The sequence below is a fragment of the Stegostoma tigrinum genome, chromosome 7 (assembly GCF_030684315.1).
Source record: "Stegostoma tigrinum isolate sSteTig4 chromosome 7, sSteTig4.hap1, whole genome shotgun sequence".
Classification (NCBI taxonomy): domain Eukaryota; kingdom Metazoa; phylum Chordata; class Chondrichthyes; order Orectolobiformes; family Stegostomatidae; genus Stegostoma; species Stegostoma tigrinum.
Window position 1 is genome coordinate 86,849,744 of NC_081360.1, and position 26,809 is coordinate 86,876,552.

General features: G+C 39.4%; 1 protein-coding gene across 24 annotated transcripts in view; it reads right to left on the reverse strand.

Moving 5' to 3' along the window:
- neb (nebulin) overlaps positions 1 to 26,809 on the reverse strand; it is a 275,824-nt gene that overhangs the window by 50,281 nt on the left and 198,734 nt on the right. For all 24 annotated transcript variants that reach the window (XM_059647492.1, XM_059647488.1, XM_059647498.1 and 21 more), the window contains 13 exons: positions 25,519 to 25,623; positions 23,133 to 23,240; positions 22,327 to 22,431; positions 20,212 to 20,316; positions 18,551 to 18,661; positions 16,657 to 16,761; positions 15,372 to 15,482; positions 14,202 to 14,312; positions 12,147 to 12,248; positions 11,945 to 12,049; positions 4,415 to 4,513; positions 2,919 to 3,032; positions 1,638 to 1,742 (listed from right to left, as the gene is read on the reverse strand). In XM_059647492.1, coding sequence (XP_059503475.1) covers positions 1,638 to 1,742; positions 2,919 to 3,032; positions 4,415 to 4,513; positions 11,945 to 12,049; positions 12,147 to 12,248; positions 14,202 to 14,312; positions 15,372 to 15,482; positions 16,657 to 16,761; positions 18,551 to 18,661; positions 20,212 to 20,316; positions 22,327 to 22,431; positions 23,133 to 23,240; positions 25,519 to 25,623 — 1,386 coding nt within the window. The remainder of the gene's footprint in view (positions 1 to 1,637; positions 1,743 to 2,918; positions 3,033 to 4,414; positions 4,514 to 11,944; positions 12,050 to 12,146; positions 12,249 to 14,201; positions 14,313 to 15,371; positions 15,483 to 16,656; positions 16,762 to 18,550; positions 18,662 to 20,211; positions 20,317 to 22,326; positions 22,432 to 23,132; positions 23,241 to 25,518; positions 25,624 to 26,809) is intronic.

Sequence of the window (26,809 nt, forward strand, 5' to 3'; positions counted from 1 at the left end):
AACAAGATCTCATGACTCTTAAACTCAATCCCCCTGTTAATGAAAGCCAAAACACCATATGCTTTCTTAACAACCCTGTCCACTTGGGTGGCCATTTTAAGGGATCTATGTATCTGCACACCAAGATCCCTCTGTTCCTCCACGCTGCCAAGAATCCTATCCTTAATCCTGTACTCAGCTTTCAAATTCGACCTTCCAAAATGCATCACCTCGCATTTATCCAGGTTGAACTCCATCTGCCACCTCTCAGCCCATCTCTGCATCCTGTCAATGTCCCGCTGCAGCCTACAACAGCCCTCTACACTGTCAACGACACCTCCGACCTTTGTGTCGTCTGCAAACTTGCTGACCCATCCTTCAATTCCCTCGTCCAAGTCATTAATAAAAATTACAAACAGTAGAGGCCCAAGGACAGAGCCCTGTGGAACCCCACTCACCACTGACTTCCAGGCAGAATATTTTCCTTCTACTACCACTCGCTGTCTTCTGTTGGCCAGCCAATTCTGTATCCAAGCAGCTAAGTTCCCCTGTATCCCATTCCTCCTGACCTTCTGAATGAGCCTTCCATGGGGAACCTTATCAAATGCCTTACTGAAGTCCATATACACCACATCCACAGCTCGACCCTCATCAACCTTTCTAGTCACATCCTCAAAAAACTCGATAAGGTTTGTAAGGCATGACCTACCCCTCACAAAGCCGTGTTGACTGTATTTGATCAAGCCATGCTCTTCCAGATGGTCATAAATCTTATCCCTCAGAATCCTTTCTAACACCTTGCAGACGACAGACGTGAGACTTACCGGTCTATAATTGCCGGGGATTTCCCTATTTCCTTTCTTGAAGAGAGGAATTGTCATATCCTTGCATTCTGTTTGATAATGTTCTGATTAAGCATCTGGAATTATTTTGCTATGTTAAAAGCACTATAAAAGTGCAAGACTTTGTGGTTGTTGAATTATTCTACAGATAAACTGATATTAAGTACTACATTGAGATATTTGGAGCACCAATATTGATTTCTTTCTTCCTCAAATGATATTTAATTACCCAGCATCACCTGGGTGGATGATCACATGATGGCCAATACAAATTCTATACAGCCTGTAAATTTCTTGGGCATCTCTGAAAGTCTGATTCATGGGAAACATTTGTTAATGGTTGGCCCACCAACTGGCATTGTGCCATTTTGGCTTCAGTCACTGTGTGCTTTCCATTACAAAAACATAAATGTCCAATCATCTGAAAATGTTAATTTTCACGCAGATGAAAAGGGATTTCATTCATTTCCTGAAGAAGTATGATAATAATGAAATGGATTTTTTTTTTAAAAAGTCATTTGTTAGTGTTAAAAGAAGTCTTAAGGCAAGATGAAAACGAGCACATTTCCAGTGAAGTGGCTAATTAGTAACTTGATAAAAATGCAAAAGGTTTTTATTAGAAAAAATGTGACACACAATGTTCAAAATGGTTATTGAGGCTGATGAGAACAACTACAGGTAAGTGATAAGCAGGTCACAACCAGGGATATCCCTTCAGTGATGAGAAAAGGAAAAAAGTGTTAATCCTTAACTCATTCAGATTATAGTGAGACAGGACATGTTATGAAAGTAGACATGGGTTTGTTAGTTGCTTACTTGACTTGACAGCTTGCTAGTGGAAAGATTATGCTGCATTTGTAAGGATTCAGACATATCTGTTACAGGTTTGTGCATCTTCTTCAGATCCTGCTTGTATATAACCTGGAATATGAAGTAAAAAACGTATTATTCTCCTGATTGGTTTCAAAAGTATTTTAGCTGCAGAATTTAACCTGCAGGGCAACACTAGTAAGATTCAATTCAAATTTCTCTTGTTCTCCACTGCATTTCACTATGCGATCCTTCAGACTTCATCTTCAATAAATTTATGCTGAAAAATTAAACATTCATGTGATATTCCACTATTTCCTGCCTTAGGTGCTTTGACCCTCTTACAGATCTTGGGTCATATGGGCCATTGGGAGAAGGAGCTGTTGTTAAGAAGATTAGAGATAACAGCAGATACCTGCATTGCCTGTCAATAGGTTCATAGTTGCTCTGATGTGGCCCAAACTCCTCTGTCCTGTCTGTTCTAGCCAATCTCCCTTTCCCTTTCAAACCATTGTAAGTCTTCAAAGCCCACCTGGTTGGCTTTTGAGTGGGACAGAACAATGGGTCTTTGAAATCTTTGAAGTTCTGAAGAGTATAAGCCAGTTAGTTGTTTTGGGGTTGCCACCATCTCTTGTTCCTCAACAACAATTCCGCTGGGGTCTGCAGGGTGAGCTGAACGTTACCTAAGTTGAAGGAGGAAGAAAAATGTGCTACTATGGCTGCTGCCCACCCAGTAATGTAAATTGCTGAGACCATTCCTCAGTCATGATGTCCTCTTCAATCCAATCCCCATCTCCTGCCCATGCGAAATAGGGTCTGATGCCATTCAGGTACATTTTTAATTTTCTTGAAGCTGTGATACCCTAAAATCATGCAACATTTAAATTTCCTAATGGACACTGGGTCCCGAACCAGCCATGTAATGGACAATGCTGGTGTGGAGAAGTTCTACTCCACATTCAGGATCGATGGATGAATGGACGATGGACGGACGGCTTGTACTATGCTGGAAATGTCAGAAACCTCCAGACACTGGGGTATTCACAAGTCAGCCAATCATTGCATTTTCAGACCATGTAATTTTTTTTAAATTAAATGTCAAAATATATCTGGGTGAATATGCAATGGAAATAACGCCTTTTAAATTTCAGGAACTCCCTGATTGTTGATTATTACACAACTATTATCCAAATATACAGCATTTATTTTCTGCCCAGAAATACTGGCATCTTTAACCAACCTCGAAAACAATTTAATTATTGTAGTAGGAAGTGTCTTGATACTCACTTCACTAGCAAAAATGTTTGCATCCTTCATCGACTTGTATCCTGAGCTTTCCTTCAAATCAAACTTCGGCCTCTGTCCCTTAAACTCTTTCTCGAACTTCTCTTTGTACTTAATCTGTGCATGAATTAAAATCAATGTTACTTAATTATCCCCAACATGGATATCATTGGGTCTGTTACACAACAGAATAAAGAAACAGTAATCAAATCAGTTGAACAGTCTGGACAAATCTCATTGATTAAGAGGATGGGAGGATGATGAATACTAGCTTAAAAATCAACAATGTCAAAGATATGGGAACGCAATTGCCTGGTAACAGAAAACAGACATATGCAGATGTAGGTTGGGGAGGTGGTATATAATAGGAATGACAATGAGTGAAGAGCCAAAAAAATAGTTGGTAATGTGTTACAAATGGGCAATCAAAAAGAAAAAAAAACTGATAATAGGGATGTTTCACTTAGCAGATCCTGGAAGCAGTTTGACACGTATAGAAATATCACAGCTTCCTGAATGCAATGTTAGCATAACAGTTGTTCACAGACCTGAATTAATTTCACATTCATATCATGCCAGTTCATTTATATTTGACACTTTCTTTGAAATATTCATATGTACGCAGATTAAATCTTAAAAAGTGAAACTGTTAGTCTGTCCACTTCCACATCCAGATATCAGGCCTGGAACACAGGTGGCAAGGCTCATCATTTCAAAATCCCGAATTCCTACAAAAATGTTTGCAAAATTTCAAGAGTAAAAGATAATCAAACAGAAGAAAAATACAGATGCACTTGGGTAGGAATTTTCTTCTCTCTTATCAAAGAAAACGGACAAAGTCAAAAGTTCAAAAAGAAGAATTCCAGTGTCGTAGATGCATATGCACAACCATTCGAAGCACAGACTTTAAGGAAAAGCTTGTTATTCAAGTATCATCATGGGGTGATGCAAAATGAAACAACAAGAAGAAGAAGGCTGAAGAAATAATGAGAAATGGATTAGCTTTACCGACAGCTTCGGGGCTCAACGGGGCTCTGTGGTTTTGACTATTCTTGAAGAATCAAAAAATGCCCTTGGGTGACAGATAATTTGGAGGAGACAATACTGAGACACATTCGTATAGCCCCAGCTCAATCATGGAAATTGCCGAATCTTAGGCTTCTGTTTTCACTTCGGTGGACACTGGAAAAAATGGAAGTCTGAATTGCAAGAATTGAATCCTATCGGGAGAAATGTGCCAAAAAACATTAATGCAAAACAACCCATGCATGATGGCTTGGTCTAGGACAGCTCCTATTTGTTCCCGTCTACCTCATCTTACTATTTGATTGGATTGAATTCATTGTGTTAATATAACTGGTGTTAGAGTACCATTTACATTGGGAGGCACACTTGCTCCCCTGACAACAACAAGATAATTTGCACAAAGGCCAGGAGCAGAATATAAAATGCAGATAGATACACTATACAGGGATTTCTGATACTTATGTTTATCTTACGTTGCTTGAGAGGATGTTTGCTTTCTTTGCAACCCTCATCGTGGGAGTATCATATGAAGCAGCTCCATGACCTCTGAGTTTCTGTTTGGTATATTCCACCTATGAAGCGTAGCAAGATGGTATGATCAGAGCAGCATTAATTAGTAATTAATGGGTAGCCTGGATGAAATTGCAAGCATGAGATAGATAGTTTGGAACAATAAATTAATACATGGACAGCAGCAGATTTGAATTACACACCAGTCAGTAAATAACTAGTTAGAAGCAGGATACGGCTCAGTTCTGCCATGTAATGATAGATGACATACATTTCTCAAATATAATGGATTTTGGTTATTATCACATACTGGAGATTGCTACATATAAATCAACACTGAAGTTTCAAAAAGTCCTTCCATAAATAGGAGTCACTTATACACAGAAATATAAAATGTGAACTGTCCATGTTGGTGTGAAAGGGTAACTTCTGTTCATTGCTCATCATGCTGTCTGTTGATGTCTTAAACTCCTGTGTAACTTCTTGGCACCATACATCTATCACCTGCTTGGTCATTTGTACCAACTCATCAGGTAGAGATTACCTCTAAATATGCACTTCTGAGGTAAAATATTGAAGCCTCATGCTAGTATTTCCTTAAATGTGCATTTATTAGCTGAAAAATGGTGATGTTGGATGATTGATACACTAACTGCTTAGCGTATAATAAGTGTTTAAGTGTGTGCTTATCTAAACTTGCATCTTGGTGCTGAAAGAATGGATCATCTCAAATACCAGGCTGAATTATGCAGTATAACATACTGTGCTATGAAATGAAATGTGTGTACTTTCTTGAAGCACTGTTGGAGCCCATTTTTAATGTACATTAACTCACTCTCGTACAGAGAAGTGACTGTGGTATTTTCCTCAAGAGGACTTGTACAGCAACATCCGGTGACTATGTCAGAGGTGATATGATGTCACAAAACTGAACCCAGGAAAATTAGATTGACTACATGGCCCATAGAAAGAAACAATATCTTGGGCCATGGCTACGTCATTTTAAGCAGTTCACACAGCTTCAAATAATAGAAGGAGTCATCCTGCTGTCCTTGTTCATTGTAAGAGCTTTCTAAATTAGTGCTACACTCCCACCCTATCCCTGGAGCATGAGAGGTTTATTTCTTTACAGGTATCTAACTGATTCTCTTTTGGAAAGTTTGCACTATATGGTTATATTTCCCTCTAAAATGTTACTATAATATAAAACTAAAGCCGCAGGGAAAAGTTTATGCTGCTTCATGACTTTTAGTCATGGCTTTCACATTTGACCTTGAAGCCATGGGGTACATTATAAGTGATTTTTTTTGTGACAATGAATTTTTTGCCTAATCACCTGTGCTTCTAACCTATATTGGCTCCCTACTCAACCTCAGCTTGAATTTGAAGTTGTCATCCTTGTTTGCACATTCTTCCATGTCCTCATCCCCGCCCCTGTCTCAGAAACAAGCTCTGGCTCTCCAATCCTTGTAGAGGATTTCTGCAAAAGTTTTTCTAATTTTGGTCTTTTGCATGCGACCATCACTTCTCTATTGCTGGCTGTATTTTTAGCTGCCTAAAACTCAAAGTTCTGGAATTCCGTCCCCAAGCCTTGTTGCCTCTCTAGATCTCCTGTTTTCCCCCTTTAAATTGCTACTAAAACTCCTTTCTTTGACCAAATTTTGCTCACCCAAAGTATATACATTTATGTGCCTCAGAAGAACAAGTGTCCAAAAACACTCTCAACAAATTTTCTAATACAGCATACATGCTTTTAAAATATATAGCTTTATAATGAAAAAATTACTCTGAAAACTATGTGAATAGGTTTTTCATGTTTGATCAGCTTACAGATTACTCACCACATCACAAAGAAAAGGGAGCAATCTGAAACTCACTGTTAGGATCAAATGAAGATCAGATAACGGCACTATGCAGGGTACAGAACTCAATGTGATTTTCCCTGGAACATCCATGGCAAGGTCAAATCACAGTTCACCTTCATTTTTAACCCTCAACAGGCTTTTAATTAGCTTACGCAGCCCTCAAACAATCTCCCCTCTTGTAAATGGTCTGGGGTTCAAGGTAAAGCAAAGGAACTGGCAAAAGGCCTGGGGTTGTCCCTGCTCAGGCTCAGTGGGGCCCAGAACAATGTGTTGGAACATAAAAAGGGACGGTCCCTTACTGGATAACACTTAACTCCCAATCATACTACGTATAGAATTTTTAAAAAGCTGTCTTTAAAATAGAAGACACAAAGTTGTTTTGAACCCTTGCTGAGTCAAAGAAAAGAATCCATAAATTCGACCTAAGATAACAAAGTGTGAAGCTGGATGAACACAGCAGGCCAAGCAGCATCTCAGCAGCACAAAAGCTGACGTTTCGGGCCTAGACCCTTCATCAGTCAGCTTTTGTGCTCCCGAGATGCTGCTTGGCCTGTTGTGTTCATTCAGCTTCACATTTTGTTATCTTGGATTCTCCAGCATCTGCAGTCCCCATTATCTCTCAAATTCTACCTTTTTTAAAGCAGATTTGTATGTTAAAGGAATACCAAATGATAAGAATGTTCATACTATTGTAAATGCTCATGCAGTGTAAATGCTATTTTAGGGTATTTCAGGAATAAATTTGTGGGGGCCATGCTGCAGGAACAATTTGAGTGCATTAGAGACTGCAGCAGAGTTTTACAAAATTTGTTCCAAGGATGAAAACCCTATCAACCTGGTTGGGAACTTTCAGGGATCTATGCACATGGACACCGATCTCTCTGCTTGTCCACACTACCAAGAATCTTACCATTAGCCCAGTACTCTCTATTCCTGTTACTCCTTCCAAAGTGAATCACCTCACACTTTTCTGCATTAAACTCCATTTGCCACTTCTCAGCCCAGCTCTGCAGCTTATCAATGTCCCTCTGTATGCTGCAACATCCTTCCACACTTATCTACAGCTCCACCGACTTTAGTGTCATCCCTCAAATTTACTAACACATCCTTCTACGCCCTCATCTAGGTCATTTATAAAAATGACAAACAGCAGTGGCCCCAAAATGGATCCGAACTCCAGGATGAACATTTCCCATCAATCACTACCCTCTGTCTTCTTACAGCTAGCCAATTTCTGATCCAAACCGCTAAATCACCCTCAATCTCATGCCTCTGTATTTTCTGCACTAGCCTACCGTGGGGAACCTTATCAAATGCTTTACTGAAATCCATATACACCACATCAACCGCTTTACCCTCATCCACCTGTTTGGTCACCTTCTCAAAGAACTCAGTAAGGTTTCTGAGGCATGACCTACCCTTCACAAAACCATGTTGACTATCCCTAATCAAATTATTCTTTTTTAGATGATTATAAATCCTATCTCTTATAATCCTTTCCAACACTTTACCCACAACTGAAGTAAGGCTCACTGGTCTATAATTACCAGGGTTATCTCTACTCCCCATCTTGAACAGGGGGACAACATTTGCTATCCTCCAGTCTTCTGGCATTATTCCTGTAGACAATGACGACATGAAGATCAAAGTCAAAGGCTCTGCAATCTCCTCCCAAGCTTCCCAGAGAATCCTAGGATAAATCCCATCCGGCCTGGGGGGCTGATCTATTTTCACACTTTCCAAAATTGCTAACACCGCCACCTTATGAACCTCAATCCCATCCAGTCTAATAGCCTGTATCACAGTATTCTCCTCAACAACATTGTCTTTTTCCAGTGTGAATACTGATGAAAAATATTCATTTAGTGACTCTCCTATCTCTTCGGACTCCACACACAACTTCCCACTACTATCCTTGGCTGGGCCTAATCTTACTCTAGTCATTCTTTTATTCCTGACATAACTATTGAAAGCTTTAGGGTTTTCCTAGATCCTACCTGCCAAAGACTTTGCATGTCTCCTCCTGGTTCTTCTTAGCTCTCTCTTTAGATCCTTCCTAACTAACTTGTAACTCTCAAGCGGCCCAACTGAGCCTTCACGCTTCATCTTTACATAAGCCTCCTTTTTCCTCTTGACAAGAAATTCAACTTATTTAGTAAACCATGATTCCCTCGCTCAACCACTTCATCCCTGCCTGACAGGTCCATACTTATCAAGGACACGCAGTAGCTGTTTCTTGATCACACTCCATATTTCAATTGTGCCCAGCCACTGCAGTTTCCTTCCCCATCCTATGCATCCTAAATCTTGCCTAATCGCCTCATAATTGCCTTTAACCCAGCTATAACTCTTGAACAAAGAACAAAGAAAATTACAGCACAGGAACAGGCCCCTCGGCCCTCCAAGCCTGCGCCAATCAAGATCCTCTGTCTAACCTGTCATCTATTTTCTAGGGGTCTGTGTCCATTTGCTCTCTGCCCATCCATGTACCTGTCCAAATATATCTTAAAAGACGCTAATGTGCCTGCGTCTACCACCTCCGCTAGCAACGTGTTCCAGGCACCCACCACGCTCTATGTAAAGAACTTTCCATGTATATCTCCCTTAAACTTTCCTCCTCTCACTTTGAACTCATGACCCCTAGTAATTGAGTCCTCCACTCTGGGAAAAAGCTTTTTGCTATCCACCCTGTCTATACCCCTCATGATTTTGTAGACCTCAATTAGGTGCCCCCTCAATCTCCATCTTTCTAATGAAAATAATCCTAATCTACTCAACTGCTCATCATAGCTAGCACCCTCCATACCAGGCAACGTCCTGGTGAACCTCCTCTGCACCCTCTCCAAAGCATCCACATCCTTTTGGCAATGTGGCGACTAGAACTGTACACAGTACTCCAAATGTGGACCAACCAAAGTCCTATACAACTGCAACATGACCTGCCAACTCTTGTACTCAATACCCCATCCAATGAAGGAAAGCATGCCATATGCCTTCTTGACCACCTTATTGACGTGCGTTGTCACCTTCAGGAAACAATGGACCTGAACACCCAGATCTCTCTGTTCATGAATTTTCCCTAGGACTTTTCCATTTACTGTATAGTTCACCCTTGAATTTGATCGTCCAAAATGCATCACCTCGCATTTGCCCGGATTGAATTCCATCTGCCAATTATCTGCCTAAATCTCCAATCTATCTATATTCTGCTGTAATCTCTGACAGTCCCCTTCACTATCTGCAACTCCACCAATCTTAGTGTCATCTACAAACGTGCTGATCAGACCACCTACACCTTCCTCCAAATCATTTACATATACCACAAACAACAGTGGTCCCAGCACAGATCCCTGTGGAACACCACTGGTCACAGGTCTCCAATTTGAGAAACTCCCTTCTACTAGTACTCTCTGTCTCCTGTTGCCTAGTCAGTTTTTTATCCATCTAGCTAGCATACCCTGGACCCCATGTGACTTCACATTCTCCATCAGCCTGCCATGGGGAACCTTATCAAACGCCTTACTGAAGTCCATGACCTGCAGTATCACCCTATCCCTTTCCATCGCTAAAGTAAATGTAACCAAAATGTTGTCACTATCACCAAAGTGCTCACCTACCTCCACATCTAACACCTGGCCTGGTTCATTACCCATTACTAAATCCAATGTGGCCTCGACTCTTGTTGGCCTATCTACATACTGTGTCAGGAAACCCTCCTGTGCACATTGGACAAAAATTGACCCATCTAAAATACTCAAACTATAGCGTTATAACTATATTTTCAATCGAAAAGATTAAAATGTTTTCTGGGCAAGTATGTCTGAAACTTAACTAGAATGTAACATCATTGTTACATGCAGTAGAAGGAAGGAGTAATCATATCTGGAAACACAATTCTATAACTACAGTCTTTAAAGCTGATTGCAATGACTTCATGTTCAAAGAAACAAATCAAATTCCTTCTTTACTATTAAGATAGTCTTTAAAGAAAACAAATTAATTATTTTCTCTCCCATTTAAATTATTTACCTCTATGGGAGAAAGACATTTTAAATCATGAACATCCTGCAATGTGGAGGGCTACGGAGACAGAAATGGAGAATGGGAGTAGCTGGGTAGCTCTTTTGGGAGCTAGTACAGACATGAAGAGCCAAAGTTGCTATCAGGCTACAAAACATTACACAAAATACACAGCACAAATACAGACCACTGGCTCAACTTGCCTATGCCAGTGTTTCATGTTCACTTGATCTTCTATGATGCTTCAGTTCTGGTTGCCTCATTGCAGGAAAGACGTGGTAGTTTTAGAGAGGCTACAGAAGAAATTTACCAGGATGCTGCCTGGACTAGAGGGTAGGTCTTATGAGGAAAGGTTGAGGAAGCAAGGGCTCTTTTCATTGGAATGAAGAAGGATGAAAGTTGACACAATAGAGGCTTACAAGATGATGAGAGGCATAGATAGTGTGGATAATCAGAGACATTTTCCCCAGAGCAGAAATGACTATTACGAGGGGGCATAATTTTAATGTGTTTGAAGGAAGGTATGGGGAGATGTCAGAGATAGGCTCTTCACACAGAAAGTGATGGGCATGTGGAATGCGCTGCTGGAAGTGGTAGTAGAATCAAATACTTTGGAGGCTTTTAGATAAGCACAAGGAGGATAGTAAAATGTAGGGTATGCAGGGTAGATTGACCTTAGTAGGATAATAGGTCAGCACAACATCATGGACTGAAGGGCCTGTACTGTGCTGTAATGTTCCATGTTCTATGTCCTGTGTCCTTCCCATTAATTTCCACAAGCTGAACCTCTCTCAGAGAATTGTTAACTTCACTTAATTACATCATTACTATTTGCCTCAACTAAACTCTTTGGTAGTGAATTACATACTCTCATCATACTCTGGGTAATAAGTTACTTTTTAATCCTGTGTGTGATTTCTTACGAACTATCTTACATTGAGAGGCTCTGCTTTTGCCTTCCTGCTTCAGTGCGCATTCTCTATCGAAAAAATGTCATAATGTTAAACACCCCCATTTGGACACTCATCAGCCTTCCCCTTTTTGGAAAAAGAAAGAGACTCATGCATTTACAGAGTTGATTGTGCTACCACTAAGAAACATGACAAGTTGAGAGTAACAGTGCTCTCGACACAGCTTCAAAATTAACTTTAAAATAAATGTACAAAATCTCAACAAACACTCTGTAAAGTCAACAGTTACACAAAAGCAGGAAGAGGTAGAAATCAACATGTAAGAATTGTCACAAGAAAGAAGTCATTGATTTAAAACCACAATTGAAAATTTTGAGAATAAACATTGAAACTTCTAGAATAGTCGCATCTTGCATGATTCATAAGATTCTCTCCAGTCATTCAGCCTAACCATTTTCTCACAATTTTTTGGGGTTGATTTTAGCCTTTCTTGTAGTTTGTGACACGATGATAATGTAATGTTGGATACAGTCTGACACAACATAATAGAGTTTGACATATTTGCTACAATCTTATATGACTCAGTGTGGACCAATACAGTTTGATACAGTCTGGAGCCTCAAACAATCTCACAATCTTGTTGTCTTTTTAAGGTTATTACTTCAGATTCTGACATGCAATCCCTTATCTGTTTTACCTGGCTGGTAAGTTTGGAAACCTCTTTGGCAAGTTCAATGTCTGGGCGTCCAAGGCTGATTATACCGCGACTAGCCTCCTCACGTGCTTTCGTCCTGTATCCAATCTGGAAAAGAAAAATAGACAAAACTCATGTGACGGGCTGTACTTGAGCCAAGATAATAGTTTGTAGGGTAATGCTTAAAAGAATGAAACATACTCACATCACTTATTAACTTGGCAGCTTCAGTGGCTTTTAGAATATCTGGACGATCTGCTACAGATGTGTAAGCAAGTTTGGATTTAGCATCTTTCTTATAATCGATCTGCAGGACAGAGGATATTTTATTGTCACTGACATATGGCTTCACTAAAGATTGATACGAGAAATAAGTTCTAAATAAATCATTCATTCCTTAAAGCTTCTATTCCCACTTAGGTATGGCGAGCTTGGGATGACACAGTTTCTTCAATGTAGACAATGCATCATGGCCGTTTGCAGTAGGGAGGTTGTGGTGATGTGGAGAGAGAGTAAAGATATGTTGAGATCGATAAGAGAACAGATGCTGAGTGGTCAAGGGTGACACAAGAGATTCTGATCAAAATCATGGTGGAAAAGATTAGTTTCAGAATTAGGGAAGGATCACAAGGCCTGAGCAGAATCAACTGGAAGAGGATGGGATGACCAGTCTCAAATCATTACCTAATTCTGAAGATTGCAAGCAGCTTGAATTTCCTCCTGGCAAATTGACTTCCCACCTCCTACCTCAGCTATGACATTCACCTAAGATTAGACAGTGGAGTTACTTTCATTTCAAGCTGGCCTAGTCCTCCCCAAACACATGGCAAGTGGCTCTAAAGTATTGACCTAAAAAGAACCTGCAGCTGATTATTAACTGGTTCTACGCGTCACATAGGTTCACGTAGCCTAATAGAAATATCTAAGAGATCCGCTCCTGTAATGAAGGTTGAATTTGTAAGCCCAAATAGAATGCAGACCACAAAAGATCACAGGAGGTTGTGCTACTGACTGGCATGCTGGCTCCATTCTGTTCCTGGGATATCTTCCTGGACGTTGGATGGGGATGCAACTACCCTTACATGGCAGAAAGACAGCTGAGTGTGTTAAAGGCCTAAAGGATGATTTTCTATTATCATTACCTGACCAAAATTGTCTAGTTGGTCCCTAGGACCCTGGAGGTGAGTGGGAATGGTCAAGCTACCTGAGCGTAGGCCCCAAGCAGCAGAATGGGAGTTAGCTCTCCCGCCAAGCTTTGAGGAGCTCCCCCTCTGTCTAGCTACAACTGCTTTCACAAGATACTCTACAAAGGGTCTCATGACACCTCTAACCAGCGACAAAGCTCAGCTGCTGAGGAGGATATTTATTTTAAATAAAAAGAGTTGAAGAGATTGTGGGCTAATTTTTGCCTCTGAGACAAGAAATTTCCCAACTTGGAAGATCCAGTTTCTTTAAAAATGTTCGCATCACCCAAATTTCTCTTCCAGCCAAGTTGGGGGCCGGGTGAAGATGGGAGTGAGGAATAAAGGCAGTTAATGGTAGCCATGGAGAGGGGCAAGTGCTAAAGTGACGTTATTAGAAAGCCTGTTTGGTTCTTTGAGACTTCAACCAGTTGTTTAAAAGGCCGTTTGGACCTATAGTCCTGATCTGTCACTTTCATTCCAACCCATGTGTCCCTTACACATGTGCCATGTTTCATGCTCCCTCATATCTGCCATAACCACTCTTCCAGTTTACCCAAACTAAGACAGCTCCCCTAAAATACACCCGATTTTGAAAAAAAATCTATTTCGTGAAAATAATTAAATCTCAAGTGATTAATCTGCTTAAAATCAAATAAATTTTATTCATTATAAACTATAAGTCAAAGTATGCACTCAGGAGGCTATTACAGGATTAGCTGTCTTTATGGTTAATGAGACAAATGAGTTTTGAGCTTTTGAAACTCAGTAAAGCATTCATAAAGGCACAGCTGTAATCACACCCTTGAGAAAAGTTAATAATGACAGCTATTGAAACTATAAGAGCACATAGCTAATGATTTTATGTCTAAGCTGTCCCAGTTGACCATTAGTTGGTCAAATTTGGAAAAATCAGAGCTGGATTGTTTTCTGCTTATTGTAGCAGTTCTAACTTTTAGAATGGAGTAAAAATGGAGTCTGGTGCTTATGGGAAAAAAAAATGACCAGCCTTGAATTCCATAGGAAGATTAGGAACATGTACAACCAAGAAAAGAATGCAAAATGATTAGCATGCTTACATTACTCTGACATTTGGCCACATTCATTGCGTGTTTCACATCTGGGGGTTCCATCATAATGGAATATGAGGACTTGCCTTTGTCTTTCTCAAACTGCTCCTTGTACAGTTTCTGTGGTAAAAGAAATTCATATTAATAATCAGATAATGCTCCATGAATCTTCATTACAATTTTTTAAAAACTCCATAATATATCCAGGAGTAAAACTGAAGTTTAGGAATATAAATTAAGTGTAGCATACAGCTGGGAAAGCCCTTTCAAATTACAATATAACTGAAGTGGTCTAGCATACCGTATACAAGTCTGCTGTACCTCCTACTTCAATACATGATCCACATTTTCTGACTCTAAAGCCCTCAATTTTACTTGAGACATAATAATTGCAAATGGGGTGCAGAAACGTATATGTCCTTCAAAGAGGTTTGAGTCAGTGAGCCTACCAATATTATTAAAATGTTTCTTCTATGTTAGAGAGGAATGACTGGCACAAGTACAGGATGGGATTAGGACTTTTGACATTTATCACAGTCAGTGATTGTTTCATATGTGGTATAAAAGAAACAAGTACAATTTCAAATGAAAAGAAATGCTCTTCACCATCTCATGCACCTTTTCATGAGTTAATGATTAACTGAAAATCCTATACTTAGTGCCAAATGTGGAAACTTCAAAGCTTGGAAAGCACAGCAGCATTGTAGAATCCAGTGAGGGATACTGAAGGCTTCTTAATGACTGAGAACCAAAACCCATTGAACACATTGGCAGCTATGGGGTTTTTCAATGGGGACAGAATGGAGAGTGAGGCACTTGTCTGCTATACAGGTACATCCAGCACTAACTTCCATTTCCAGAGGACTCGCACTACACTAACCCGCTTGTGTGAACATTGAGAAGTGGAAGTGGAACTGACAAGGAGAGAACGTGAATAAATCCACAACTTGTACGTAATGAGTAAGTAATGCCTTGTCACTGATGATCACGGCAAAAGAACAAAATTCTGATTAGGATGTCATCTGGGTAATTAGGTCTAAACCTATCTCTCTGCCTAATTTTAACTGGGTCACATACTTCCCACAAAGATCCTAAGGCAATTTTGTGAAGCCGCATATTAGAACGACAATTGACGGTCCAAGCTTCACACATAAAACATGATAATGCTTGGATACTCACCCCACTCAGTAACTTTGACACCTCTCTAACGTGTGAAGTCCCACGGGTCTCAGGCAACTTCATGTAAGCAGCATGGGGAAGCTCCTTCTTAACAGCTTCTTTGTACTTTTTCTGCAAAGCCGAATGAGGAAGGAATGAATGAGTAATTTAGGAATAGTTGAAACATAATCTGTTAAAGAACTTCTTGTAGTACATGAAAATGAGGGTAATCATTCCAAAGCCGCAAATAGATAATAAACAGTGCCTCCATTTTTTGATCACATTGCAATACAAGAATTTACTAAATTTATTTTTTATTAATTCATTCACAAGATGTGACTTTGCTGGCTAGGCCTGAATTTATTGCTCATGTCTGATTGCCCAGACAGCTGTTCAGAGTCAACTGCATTGCTGTGGATCTGGAGAAATGTGTCGGCCAGACCTGGTAAGAATTGTAGATTTCCTTCCCTCAAGGACATGAATGAACTAAATGGATTTTTGCAGTAATTGACAGTGGTTATTTCGTTTACACTGTGTTTTTCTATTGAGCAGGAAATTGTACACTCATAGCCTTTTTCCCTCAAGCTGAACTATTCTATTTCATTACACCAAAGGAATTATCAGTACAGAGCATGTCCTCATCAAAAACGAAGGATGTGACACGCGTACATGTTACCAATGAGTTAAACTTAAGACTTTAAGCTAGCACAGAATTAGAAAACGTAGCTTATCACCTTAAGCATGTACACTGTGTTGTAATTAGTTGACTCAGAGAGGCACAGACATTGCAACTCAAGGCCTAAAATAGGATGTTAATTCACAAGTGATAGTGTTTTAACTTCCCAGTCATACATTGTGCATGAAATTGCAACTCTTAATTAAATCATGGGAATGAGATGTTGGCAAAATCACCATTGCTGCCCATCACATGAACTGAGCAGCTTGCTAGGCCATTAATCATAGACTAGGTAAGGACAGCTGATTTCTTGCCCTCATGGGCATCAGTGAATCAAATGGGTTTTCAATAATCGACTATGGGTTCATGGTCACTATTACTGAAATTAGCTTTTAGTTTCAGCTTTCATTAATTCAATTTAAATTCTACTAGGGTAGGATTTGAACCCATATTCCCAAAACATTAGCCTCGTACTCTGAATTATTGCCCTAGAGCCCTGACTTCCAAACCACCATGAGCAGTAGCATAGTCCATGCATCAGTAGATAATAAGGAGCTTTATAGAGCTACATTTCTGCAATACTGGTTAATTCAACAGCTACAAACACTTAACGGAAAATGACAGCAGTACCTCAGACATTAGGTTAATGACAGATTTGGCATGGAGCATCTGTGGTGTGTCTGGAACTGCTTGGTAAATGCCTCTTTCTTTCTCATGCTTCAGCTTGTATTTTATCTGTAAATGGTACAAAATGATTAGCATCTTGCAATAAATAGGCCTCTGTTATGTCTGTAAGAACTATCTGATAAGTGATACTCTCCTGCTTTTCCTGCCACAACCCTGAAAATGTCTTCTTTCTTCTGTTAAATTCAGGTAAAGATAAAGTCTTCATGGCTTTACTGGATCATAGGTCTCTGTCTTATTCAAAAATAAACATTGGTAGTGGTTTGATCTGAGCACACACCTCAGGCAAGCGGAAAAGTATGTTCCTTCGTGACGATCTAAGCCAGTGTGGGAATTGAACCCAAGCTGTTGGCACTGCCTTTGTACTTCAAGAAAGAACGTAAGAACTAGGAGCAGGAGCAGGCCATTCGGCCCTTCGAGCCTGCCCCACCATTCAATAAGATCATGGCTGATTTTTTCATGGATTCTGATCCACTTAACCGCGCTCTCACTGTATCCCTTAATTCCTTTACTGTTCAAAAAAAATCTACCTTAGCTTTAAAAACATTTACTGAAGTAGCATCAACTACTTCACTGAGCAAGGAATTCCACAGATTAACAACCTTCTGGGTGAAGAGGTTCCTTCCCAATTCAGCCCTAAATCTGCTCCCTCTAATCTGGAGGCTATGCCTTCTTGTCCTAGCTTCACTTGCTAGTGGAAACATCCTCTCTACTTCTATCTTATCTATTTCCTTCATAATTTTTTATGTTTCTATATGATCCTCCCTCAATCTTCTGAATTCCAATGAATATAATCCCAAACTACTCAGTCTCTCAAGCCAGTCATCCAGCCAACTGAGCTAACTGTTCCTCTAAACTTCAGTATGAATTCCCCAAATGTAATTCTACAAATGAATTTTTGAAGATTTTCTTAATCATACTTTATATTCTGTTGCACTTAAAAATGTAATTCTTCCACTTCACCACAAACATAATCACCCCAACATACATCTTGCCTGACAATGAAAAAAAATTGTTTTTTCTGAAAATTTTTGCAGAAAGATCTTTATTCTAAATTTGTCTGTGTAACATATTAGAGTTGGGGAGAGTAATACACGGTCACTATCTAACACAGAAGATAAAAAAACTTTGCTGCTTTGAATTCATGACTCGTAATTGGAAATCAAATGGGCAAATTTTGGAAACAAGACAAGAGCAATGAGTTAAATTGTGTTAAGCAGAGTACATTGCACTGATGCCAATTGTGATCTTGCTTTTCCTGATCTTTATGTATCAGGAATGAAAGACAGTGAAAATGCCAAAATTTTCTATCGGTTTGTAAAATGAGAGAGACAGAATGGTAAGCGATCACAAATTTGGCAATTTTATTATCGCCATAAAGCATTACTTTGTCAGGAATGGATGAGTTGCACACAGAGTCAAGCTCTCATTGCTTCCTTCCACTAACATGCTTTATTGATAATCTCAGTTGATCATCTTTGATGCGTAAGTGTGTTTTTAACCCCAATCTTTACATTTATCTGTGAGCGATATGTTAATTTGTGTTAAATCACAGCAATGTTGTGTTTTAGACTCCTATCTATTAGATCTTGCTTTGAGATAGCCACAGGCTCAGACTTATTCATGAGAAATGCCCAGCTGAGACTTACAACAATGCATATTATTGGAAGAGAACAGGAGTGTTTGACTTTGCCTATAACGCATATTTTCCTGACAAAGAAATGCCTAATAGTGATAGTCAGCAGAACAGAGATTTTAATCCTATCAGTAAAGGCTGAAGTGCACGCAGGTTCCAATAATTACAGGGCCAATTGCCAAATTTACAAACCTTAGTACTTACCCCACTGGCCAAGTCTGTATTTTCTACAGCTAGTATCATGTTCTTATCTCCATAGACAGGCACTGAGATCTTGCAACCTTTCAAATATTCTCTGTCCAATTTGTAATCCACCTATTACACCCCAGAAAGAGATTGAATTAGTAACAGTAAGTAAACATCAGCATCATGCAGTATTACAGTAACTCAAAACAGGGTACTTGAATTTAACAATCAGATGTTCTTCTCCTATAGCTTTCAATTCAAACTTTTTGAACGTTTCTTTTACCTTTATTTCATTGATCCCATCTAACAATTTGGTACTTATTGTATAATTATTGATAGCAATTAATTTTCAATGACAAGTCACCACTCTAGTGTCATTGATCAATGGAATAACAAAGGTAAATAAAGTGGCCTTTGATCTTTTATTACCCAGTGACCCTGATGTGCAAATAAACTGTTTGCCTTTCATCAAACCAATTCTTTGAGATTAGTATTATATTTGTTGGTTCTCTTTCTGTTTTAGGCCATTTTTTTCAGTTTTGGGCTTTAGTTATCAGTTCAGTCGTCTTGTTTTACAGATTCTATCAGCAATTAGGTCAGCAAAATATTGGCCAGGCTTAGTCTGAAGGATTGTGTGACTTGCTCTATTTTAGGGGATCATGTGTACAGTTACTGAACTATTTTACGCATCATTGAACAAAGTGAATATTCAGTAATAGAAATGTTTAGAAATACAAGTACCATACCTCAGATAGCAAGAAATTAATTACCTGTTGGTGTTGCATTACTAGCTACTTTTGTGATGTAGAGTGACGCCAAAAGTGCAGGTTCAATTCCTGCATCAGCTGTGGTCAGCATGAAGGTCCTAACTGCTCAACCTTACACCTCACCTCAGGTATTGTGACCCTCAGGTTAAGCCCACAACCAGCTGTCTCTGTTCAATGAGAAATTGGCCCTATGGTCCTCTGGAACTATATTAATATTACTAACTAAAGAGGAGAGGATGGTGTTTTGAAAATATCATTACTAATTCAGTAGGCCTAAGCTAAAATTCTGTGGACATGGGTTCAAATCTCCCACAGCAGCTGGTTAAACTAAATGTCAATTAATAAAATTGGGATACAAAGCTGATTGCAGTCATTGTGGCCATGACAATTACCATCCATTTTCATAAAGACCCATATGATTCACTAACCTTACACAATCTGATTTACATGTGACTCCAGGCCCACAGGAATATGGTCAACACTTAATCTCCCTCTGAAATGGCCTTGCATGTCACTCAGTTCAAGTGCCATTAAGAATGTTTAACAAATGGTGATCTTTGCAGTGACACCCATATCCCATGACAGAATAAGGGGGAAAAAAATCTGCTTTGCTGAGTTTAAGCAGGTGTAACATAAAGAGTGTAAAATGAGATCCCAGTATTGCATATTACCATGATTTAATATGATGTATCTATCTACCTACAGGTACAGCTTGTTGTCTCAATTTGAAATTCAAACTCTGCTATTGACTAGTCATAGTTTTCACCTGGGTCCAACTCAACTTTATAGTAGCCTGTGAATTTGAGGTTGGTTTGACAAAGATTGATTGTATATTATAGAAATACACTATAACAATGTGCACAGAAAATTGTGATATCTGCATACCACACAGCAATTTAGTGATTCTCTTACCTCACTCTGCTGCTGTGAGGCCTTGTAAGCCTGTACAAAGTCAGGTCTGTCTGCAGTCCACATCCATTTGGCTTTGGTGGCCTCATACTTCTTCTTGTAATCAAGCTACAGATCAAGTGATGGAAATATCATTAAAACCAGAGATGCAAGTCACAATATGATAATTTTGATGAAAAGTTTCAATGAGCTATCTGGGTCAACTTAATTCCCAAATTTTGAAAATTTGTCCAGCATTATTACTATTTTTCTTTCATAAAGCTGACTTAATATTAACTTCCTTTTTCTCATTGCTTGTCAAGACAGCAATTTGCAATGGGGTACAGCTTCATGGGCACTGGCAGGTGTGTCATAATATGTACCAGTGACTGCTCCTTCCTGCTTCTACACAGTGGGTATTGGTTTGATGCTGGGTGATAGTTGAAAACAACAATGAGGAGGCATGTTTATAGGGTTACTGAAACAGTGGGATGTATTCATTCAAACATCCAATCGTCAGCCAGCATATTTATTAACAGGGAGCATCCTGATCTAATCAGATAGTCTTACTACACCTCTCATTCAGACAGTTTTACACAAGGGTCAATGGATGATGATTAGCAGGGAAACCCCAGTTCTATGCTACTTTGAAAATGAAGCAAGCATGTTTTTCTGTGAAACTATATCAGAAAATCTTAAAAGAAAGTACTGTAGAAACTGTGAGACACAATAGGATAAGATATATTTACCACAGAGAGTATGTCCTCTGATAAGTCAATATCTTCCAAAACACTTCTCCAAGCAGCAGTATGTCTTTACTGCAAGTGACTGGTATAATTATCAAGTTTAATATCAGTTTTAACAGCTGGTCCAGCATCAAAGCCACATTCTTAATCTTTCTGATATGTGAAGCATTGTGATCATGATATAACTACATCTGTGCAGTTTGTAGATTATTTAGACCTGCACAAAAATACTTTTTCACTTCAAGATGCAGCAATAACACTGGAGCAGCTTCTACCTAACCCACCAATTTCACACTGTAGAAAAAGGCGGGGGATGGAATGAGCAACAATTTGAACAGAAGGGACATGGCTAGAGGGCAAGGGAATAAAAGACACGGGTAGGGGTAGGGGAGACAAAATGGAGGACAAAATTCTTGGCCTGAAGTAGCCGACTTCAGCATTGAATCCAAAAGGCTGCAAAGTGCCTAAAGACGAAATGGGGTGCTACTCCCTCAGTTTATAGCATGCTTAGGATCAGGTATGATGCTTGTTTTATGTTAGGTCAATTTTTTGCTTCAGTGAAGTCAGAGAACAGCAGTACTGGTGGGGTGGGGTGATGGAAGGGAGGGTTCAAATGTGAATCTAGCATTCCACTTTAGTTGATGTCAAGTGAGTTACGCTAAAAATTGCTCTTGATACTTCAATTTCCCTCAACTTATGTATCAAGGCAATAATGCTTGCGCATATGTATATTGCCCCAGCACTTAAACAACACAAGTATTCATAAGGTGTAACGACATCACAGTCACAGTGGCTGTGAATTGTCAGCTGATGGGGGTCTCGCCTGCTGGTAAGTGAACAGAGTGGCTCATCGTGAGGTATACATTCCAGGGCTTAGGTTTATCTGGGCAGCTGTCCACTGCTGAAAACAGCCTTGCAGCGCAATTTAACCCCTGAGCCACCATTAATTCTTGTCTTGCAAGAGCAGCCATGAATCCCTCCTCAGCCCCTTCCACCTCAAAGCCTATTGGTTGGGGTGGTGGTTGGGGTGACGGAGGTGTTCCTGCTTTCAGGAGATTGGTGCGAGGCCTTTCCTTCAATCAAACTAGCACAGCCACCACATTTCCCCACATGACAAGCTCCATTAAATCCAACGCACATTGTTTGAAAATGGAGAAGTCTTTGCAAAGTTTACATACCTTCGTGGGACATGCTTTCATATGAAACAGTGAAAGATATGTTAGGGGGAACTTACTTATTCCCAACCATGATGCATACTCAGTGACTGCAACTTCAAAATTAATTAGATTGATAATAAAGCACTTTGGAGCATCCTGAGATTGTAATAGATGTTGTGTAAATATTAGTCTTTTCTCTAATTATTTCAAGTCAAAACATACTGAAAAAAACTTACATTAGTTGTGTTCTTGTATGCACTCTTGGCAGCCCTAATCGAAAATGCATCACCGTGAATGTTGCAATTAGCTTTGTTGCGTTCATAATTCTCTTTGTATTTCAACTGTCAACAAAAGAGCAATGATTGAAATCCTGCCAATCATGTAAGAGTCCTTCCATCAGCTAAAGTTTCTCTTTTAGTGCATTTTGTGAGTTACTTAACTAAATGTCCTTAGCGTATAACTGTACAATGCAAGTTTTACTACGGTATAATTAACTGGCAACTGAATGCTGAAGTTTATTGTCTTGACATTCCTAGGGAGGCAAAATACAAAGCAGAATTTCCCCTTCCCTGGAGGTGGCAAGACGGGGAAGTATTTGAACAAATTGGCCCTAGCAAGTTATTCACCTCCTTCACACCACCTTCTGCAATTTAGCTGTGAGTTAGTAAGAAGATCCATTGGGGACTGTCGCGATCCATCATCAAGTAAGGCCCTTAAGTGGTCAATGAATGACCAATTAATTCATTGCCTCCGCAACATGCAAGATAAATGGCTTGTTTCCCAACTGGGAACTAAGGAGTCCTGCCTGTCTAGTCCAAACAACCTCCAATTCTTCCAATCTGGGGACAATTGGAGCTGCAGATGATGAATAAGGGACTGCTTTCCGAAGGCTACCCACCTGTTCATGCCCTTCACAACTCTGACCTATTTCTCCCCACAATCCTCCTCCACCCTTCCAGTATTGGCAGTAGATTGCAACGTTGAAATTGCTTCAAAGCAAAAAGCAAAGTTATTTCTATGACTGAGTGTGGTGAATACTTACATCACTAATTTTGTCCTTCACACTTCGCATGTGTAACAGCATCGGTGTGTCATGGATAGAAGTATAGCCCTTAGCTCTGTCCCGGTTATGCTCCAGTTTATATTTAATCTGCAAACACACAAAAAAGGTTTTCTCATAAAATGCAATTATTGTGCAAGTTGTTTTCTCTGAATTACATGAAATTCATCTTTACCTGGTTCCTTTCTATAGATGTGCAATTAAATATCAAAGATTTTCCTGTTGCCAAAACTAATGTAGGTAATTGTCATGACGAATATCTAAAGATTATTTTGCACTGTAATTAATTGAATTCAAAAATTTGAAGTTAGAAATCATGCAACAGATCAAGAACTGAAAATGTGGAACCATTTGTAATTTTGGCAAAATGTGGATTCAGTCAATAGTACTAAAAGAACTTGGTCTATCATGCTTGCTGTTGTTTTAAAGGCAAATATGACAAAGATACCTAGGAGTGCAGGCCCTTGAAGGTGGAGTCGCTGGAAGACAGAGTGGTGAAGAAGGCATTTGGCACACTTGCCTTCATTAGTCAGTGCATTGTGTTTAGGAGTTGGGATGTCATGTTACAGCTGTACAGGACACTGGTTAGACCACTTTTGGAACACTGTATTCAGTTCTGGTCTCCCTGCTATAGGAAAGATGTTAAACCTGAAAAGGTTCAGAAAAGATTTGTCAGGATGTTGCCAGGGTTGGAGGGTTTGATCTAGGGAGAGGCTGAATAGTCTGAGGCTGTTTTGGGTAGAGCATCAGAAGCTGAGGGGTGACCTTATAGAGATTTATAAGATCATGAGGGTCATGGATCAGGTGAATACACAAGGTCTTTTTCCTAGGGTCAAAGAGTCCAAAATTAGAGGACATAGTTTAAGGTGAAAGGGGAAAGATTTAAAAGATTTTCATGGAGACGATGGTGTATGTGTGAATCAAACTGCCAGAGGAGATTGTGGTGGAAGAGGGTAACATTACAACATTTAAAAGGACACTGGATGGGTACATGAATAGGAAGGGTTTAGAAAGATATGGGCCAAATGCTGGAAATGGGACTGGACCAGGTTAGGACATCTGGTTGGTGCAGATGAGTTGGATCCAAGGGTCTGTTACCATGCTGCACAATTCTATGACTGTTTCCATGGCCATTATCGTAAACTCAGATTAGCTGTGGACACTTTGGACTTTTAATTGTAAACATGATTTTGAAAGAGAAGATACAGCCACAAGATGGTTGATGATATAAACTTAGTCACTCTTTAACAGAAACCCTGGAATATCTGCACCTGAAGGTGTCACACATGCTTCAAATGAATAAATACAGTACAAATAGAACTGTAATCTCCTACAAGTATCTCGGAGTGTGAACTTGATGGGAGAAAAGCCTAGGGGAGAGGCATATTTGCATCTTCGCCTTTTAAGAGCACACAGAGACAAAGGTTAAAAGTAGGTTTCAATCCTGGTCTGTGTGTATTAGTGGAATGAGATGCTTATGTGTGGTAGTGGGCTGAGTTGCTCAGCGTAATATTAGACTGTGGGTTCTAGTGGAATGAGGTACTAAGGTGTAACATCTTGGGTTCAAGTGCTAACATACTGTGAATGTCACTGTCAAACAACAATCTACTGGTCGCCTCTGCATACAAAGTAAAGGAACACTCAGTGATGGATGCCAACCAGCAATCCAGTTCTAAAGGGAACAGGACAAAGGAATTTCAGCTAACCTGCAAAGCCAAGAAACTTGAAATTGACTACTCAACGATCATCATTACACTATTTACTCTTCACGCATCAACTAGAAACTGATTCATGTATTGTTTAAATTTTCTCTTTTCTTGGACTCACTTCTCATTTCTAATCTGTATATGCATGAGTTATAATTTCATCTCATTATTAATAAGTTCATTCATTTGTTAACTCAAGGAAGCCAGGTTAATTAGCTCTGTTTAAATCATAAATTTGTTTTATCTGGAAGAAAAGCATCAACAAGGAAAGGATCCTTTTTAATTAATCTTGTTGTGGCCAACTAAAGGGCAGGTGAATAAAGAAGTGGAACTAATTCATCCCTCCCCATCAGGAAACTTGACAACTTGGAGTATCCTATCTGGATCTGTAATAAATTGAGGAACTTTACCTGGGGGCTAGTTGTAAATCTGCTGTTTTTGTCCAGGCAGTGGCAAAGAAACACAAAGTTCTGGATATATCCACATGAGGCTGACTATAATAGCTGCATTCATCCCTCTCTGCCTAAAGGTCAGCAATCTGAACAAATCCATATGTGTATAATGGGTATAACTTCTTCTGCACTCAATCAAGGTAACTACTATTTAAACAGACTTAACTGTATGTTTAAATATAGATTCATTGCATTAAAAACTTAACTTACATCACTGATGAGCTTCGTCACGTTCTTAGTTCGGATATTGTCAGGAGTCTCAAAAATGGACGTGTATTTGTCTTTTGCCTTTTCGTAGTCCTTTTTATAAATCCACTGTATACAGCGAGCATAAAATTAATGTAGAGCAATCAATGCAAACCCAGTGGGCCAGATCTTGCTGAAAGAGTATCTCACATCAACTTGCTTGGATGTGCCATGGAAGAATTCCAGGACTGGTAGAACTTGCAGCTGGTACCTCTGGCCCAGAGATTCTCATTAAAGCTCCCTTTAAAGATAAGCAATTGCCCAGAAAGACTCAGGCTGGATACTAGGGCACTATTAGCACCATGTTCTAACCATCTGAGCTAACCAACCACCACTAGACCTTGCTGAACACTTACTATCAGCAAATCAGCAACAATATGTGATGAGGAAGAAATATCCTGAAAAATGTGAACCACCAACTGTTTGCTGGCAATTTACATCTTTCTGTCATTAGCTTTTGTGAAAATTGCATCTTGTCCTTAACCTGCCCTTGACATTTATGAAGTTGCTCTAGTTGCACATTAATTGCCCATTAAACTTGTCACAGAAAGATTAGGTTTGCAACTAGCAGTGGAGTACTCTCTCATTTCACAATTGTTGATGATTGACATCAACTTTTCTTTCCCTGTAAGAGAATAAAAGTGAGTCTCAATTCTTTAGGTTGTGAATTGCTTCAAAATGTATTTTTTAATCTATTTTCTCCCTTCTGCTTCTTTTCTCCCTGTCTTGCTCCCTCTTGCTCACACAGTGCAATTTGACTTTTATTTCTGATCCAGAAAATAAGTGAACATTGAAATGATTCACTCTAGTTCACTCTCCTGTGGCATTTTTCTGTTCCTTCCACAATGCTCAAATCCCATTGGTTGAACAGATAAACTTGTTAACAGGGGTTGAGATGCCCCATTGCCCTTGCAGTACCAATTGGTATTTCCAACTGTTTTGCAAGTAAAGTATTTTAAAACCCAAAGCTAAAATTGTGCTAAGAAGGTCAAGCAAGATGCCACATTTCATCAAAATCTGGCCCAGCATTAAAAAGAGGTGAATGAAATCAACAGAATATCAACCAAAAAACATGCAGAAAATGTTTGAAGAAATTGACAGCACGGTGTCACAAATACACACAGCAAGATTGAGTTAGTGCTTGAGTTAGTATAGAACATTTTAGAAATTAATCCCAATTTGATTCTCCAAAATACTGATTAATCTATTTCCAAAAGAACATTTTAAATGATTACTGTTGAGTGTTCAATGCATT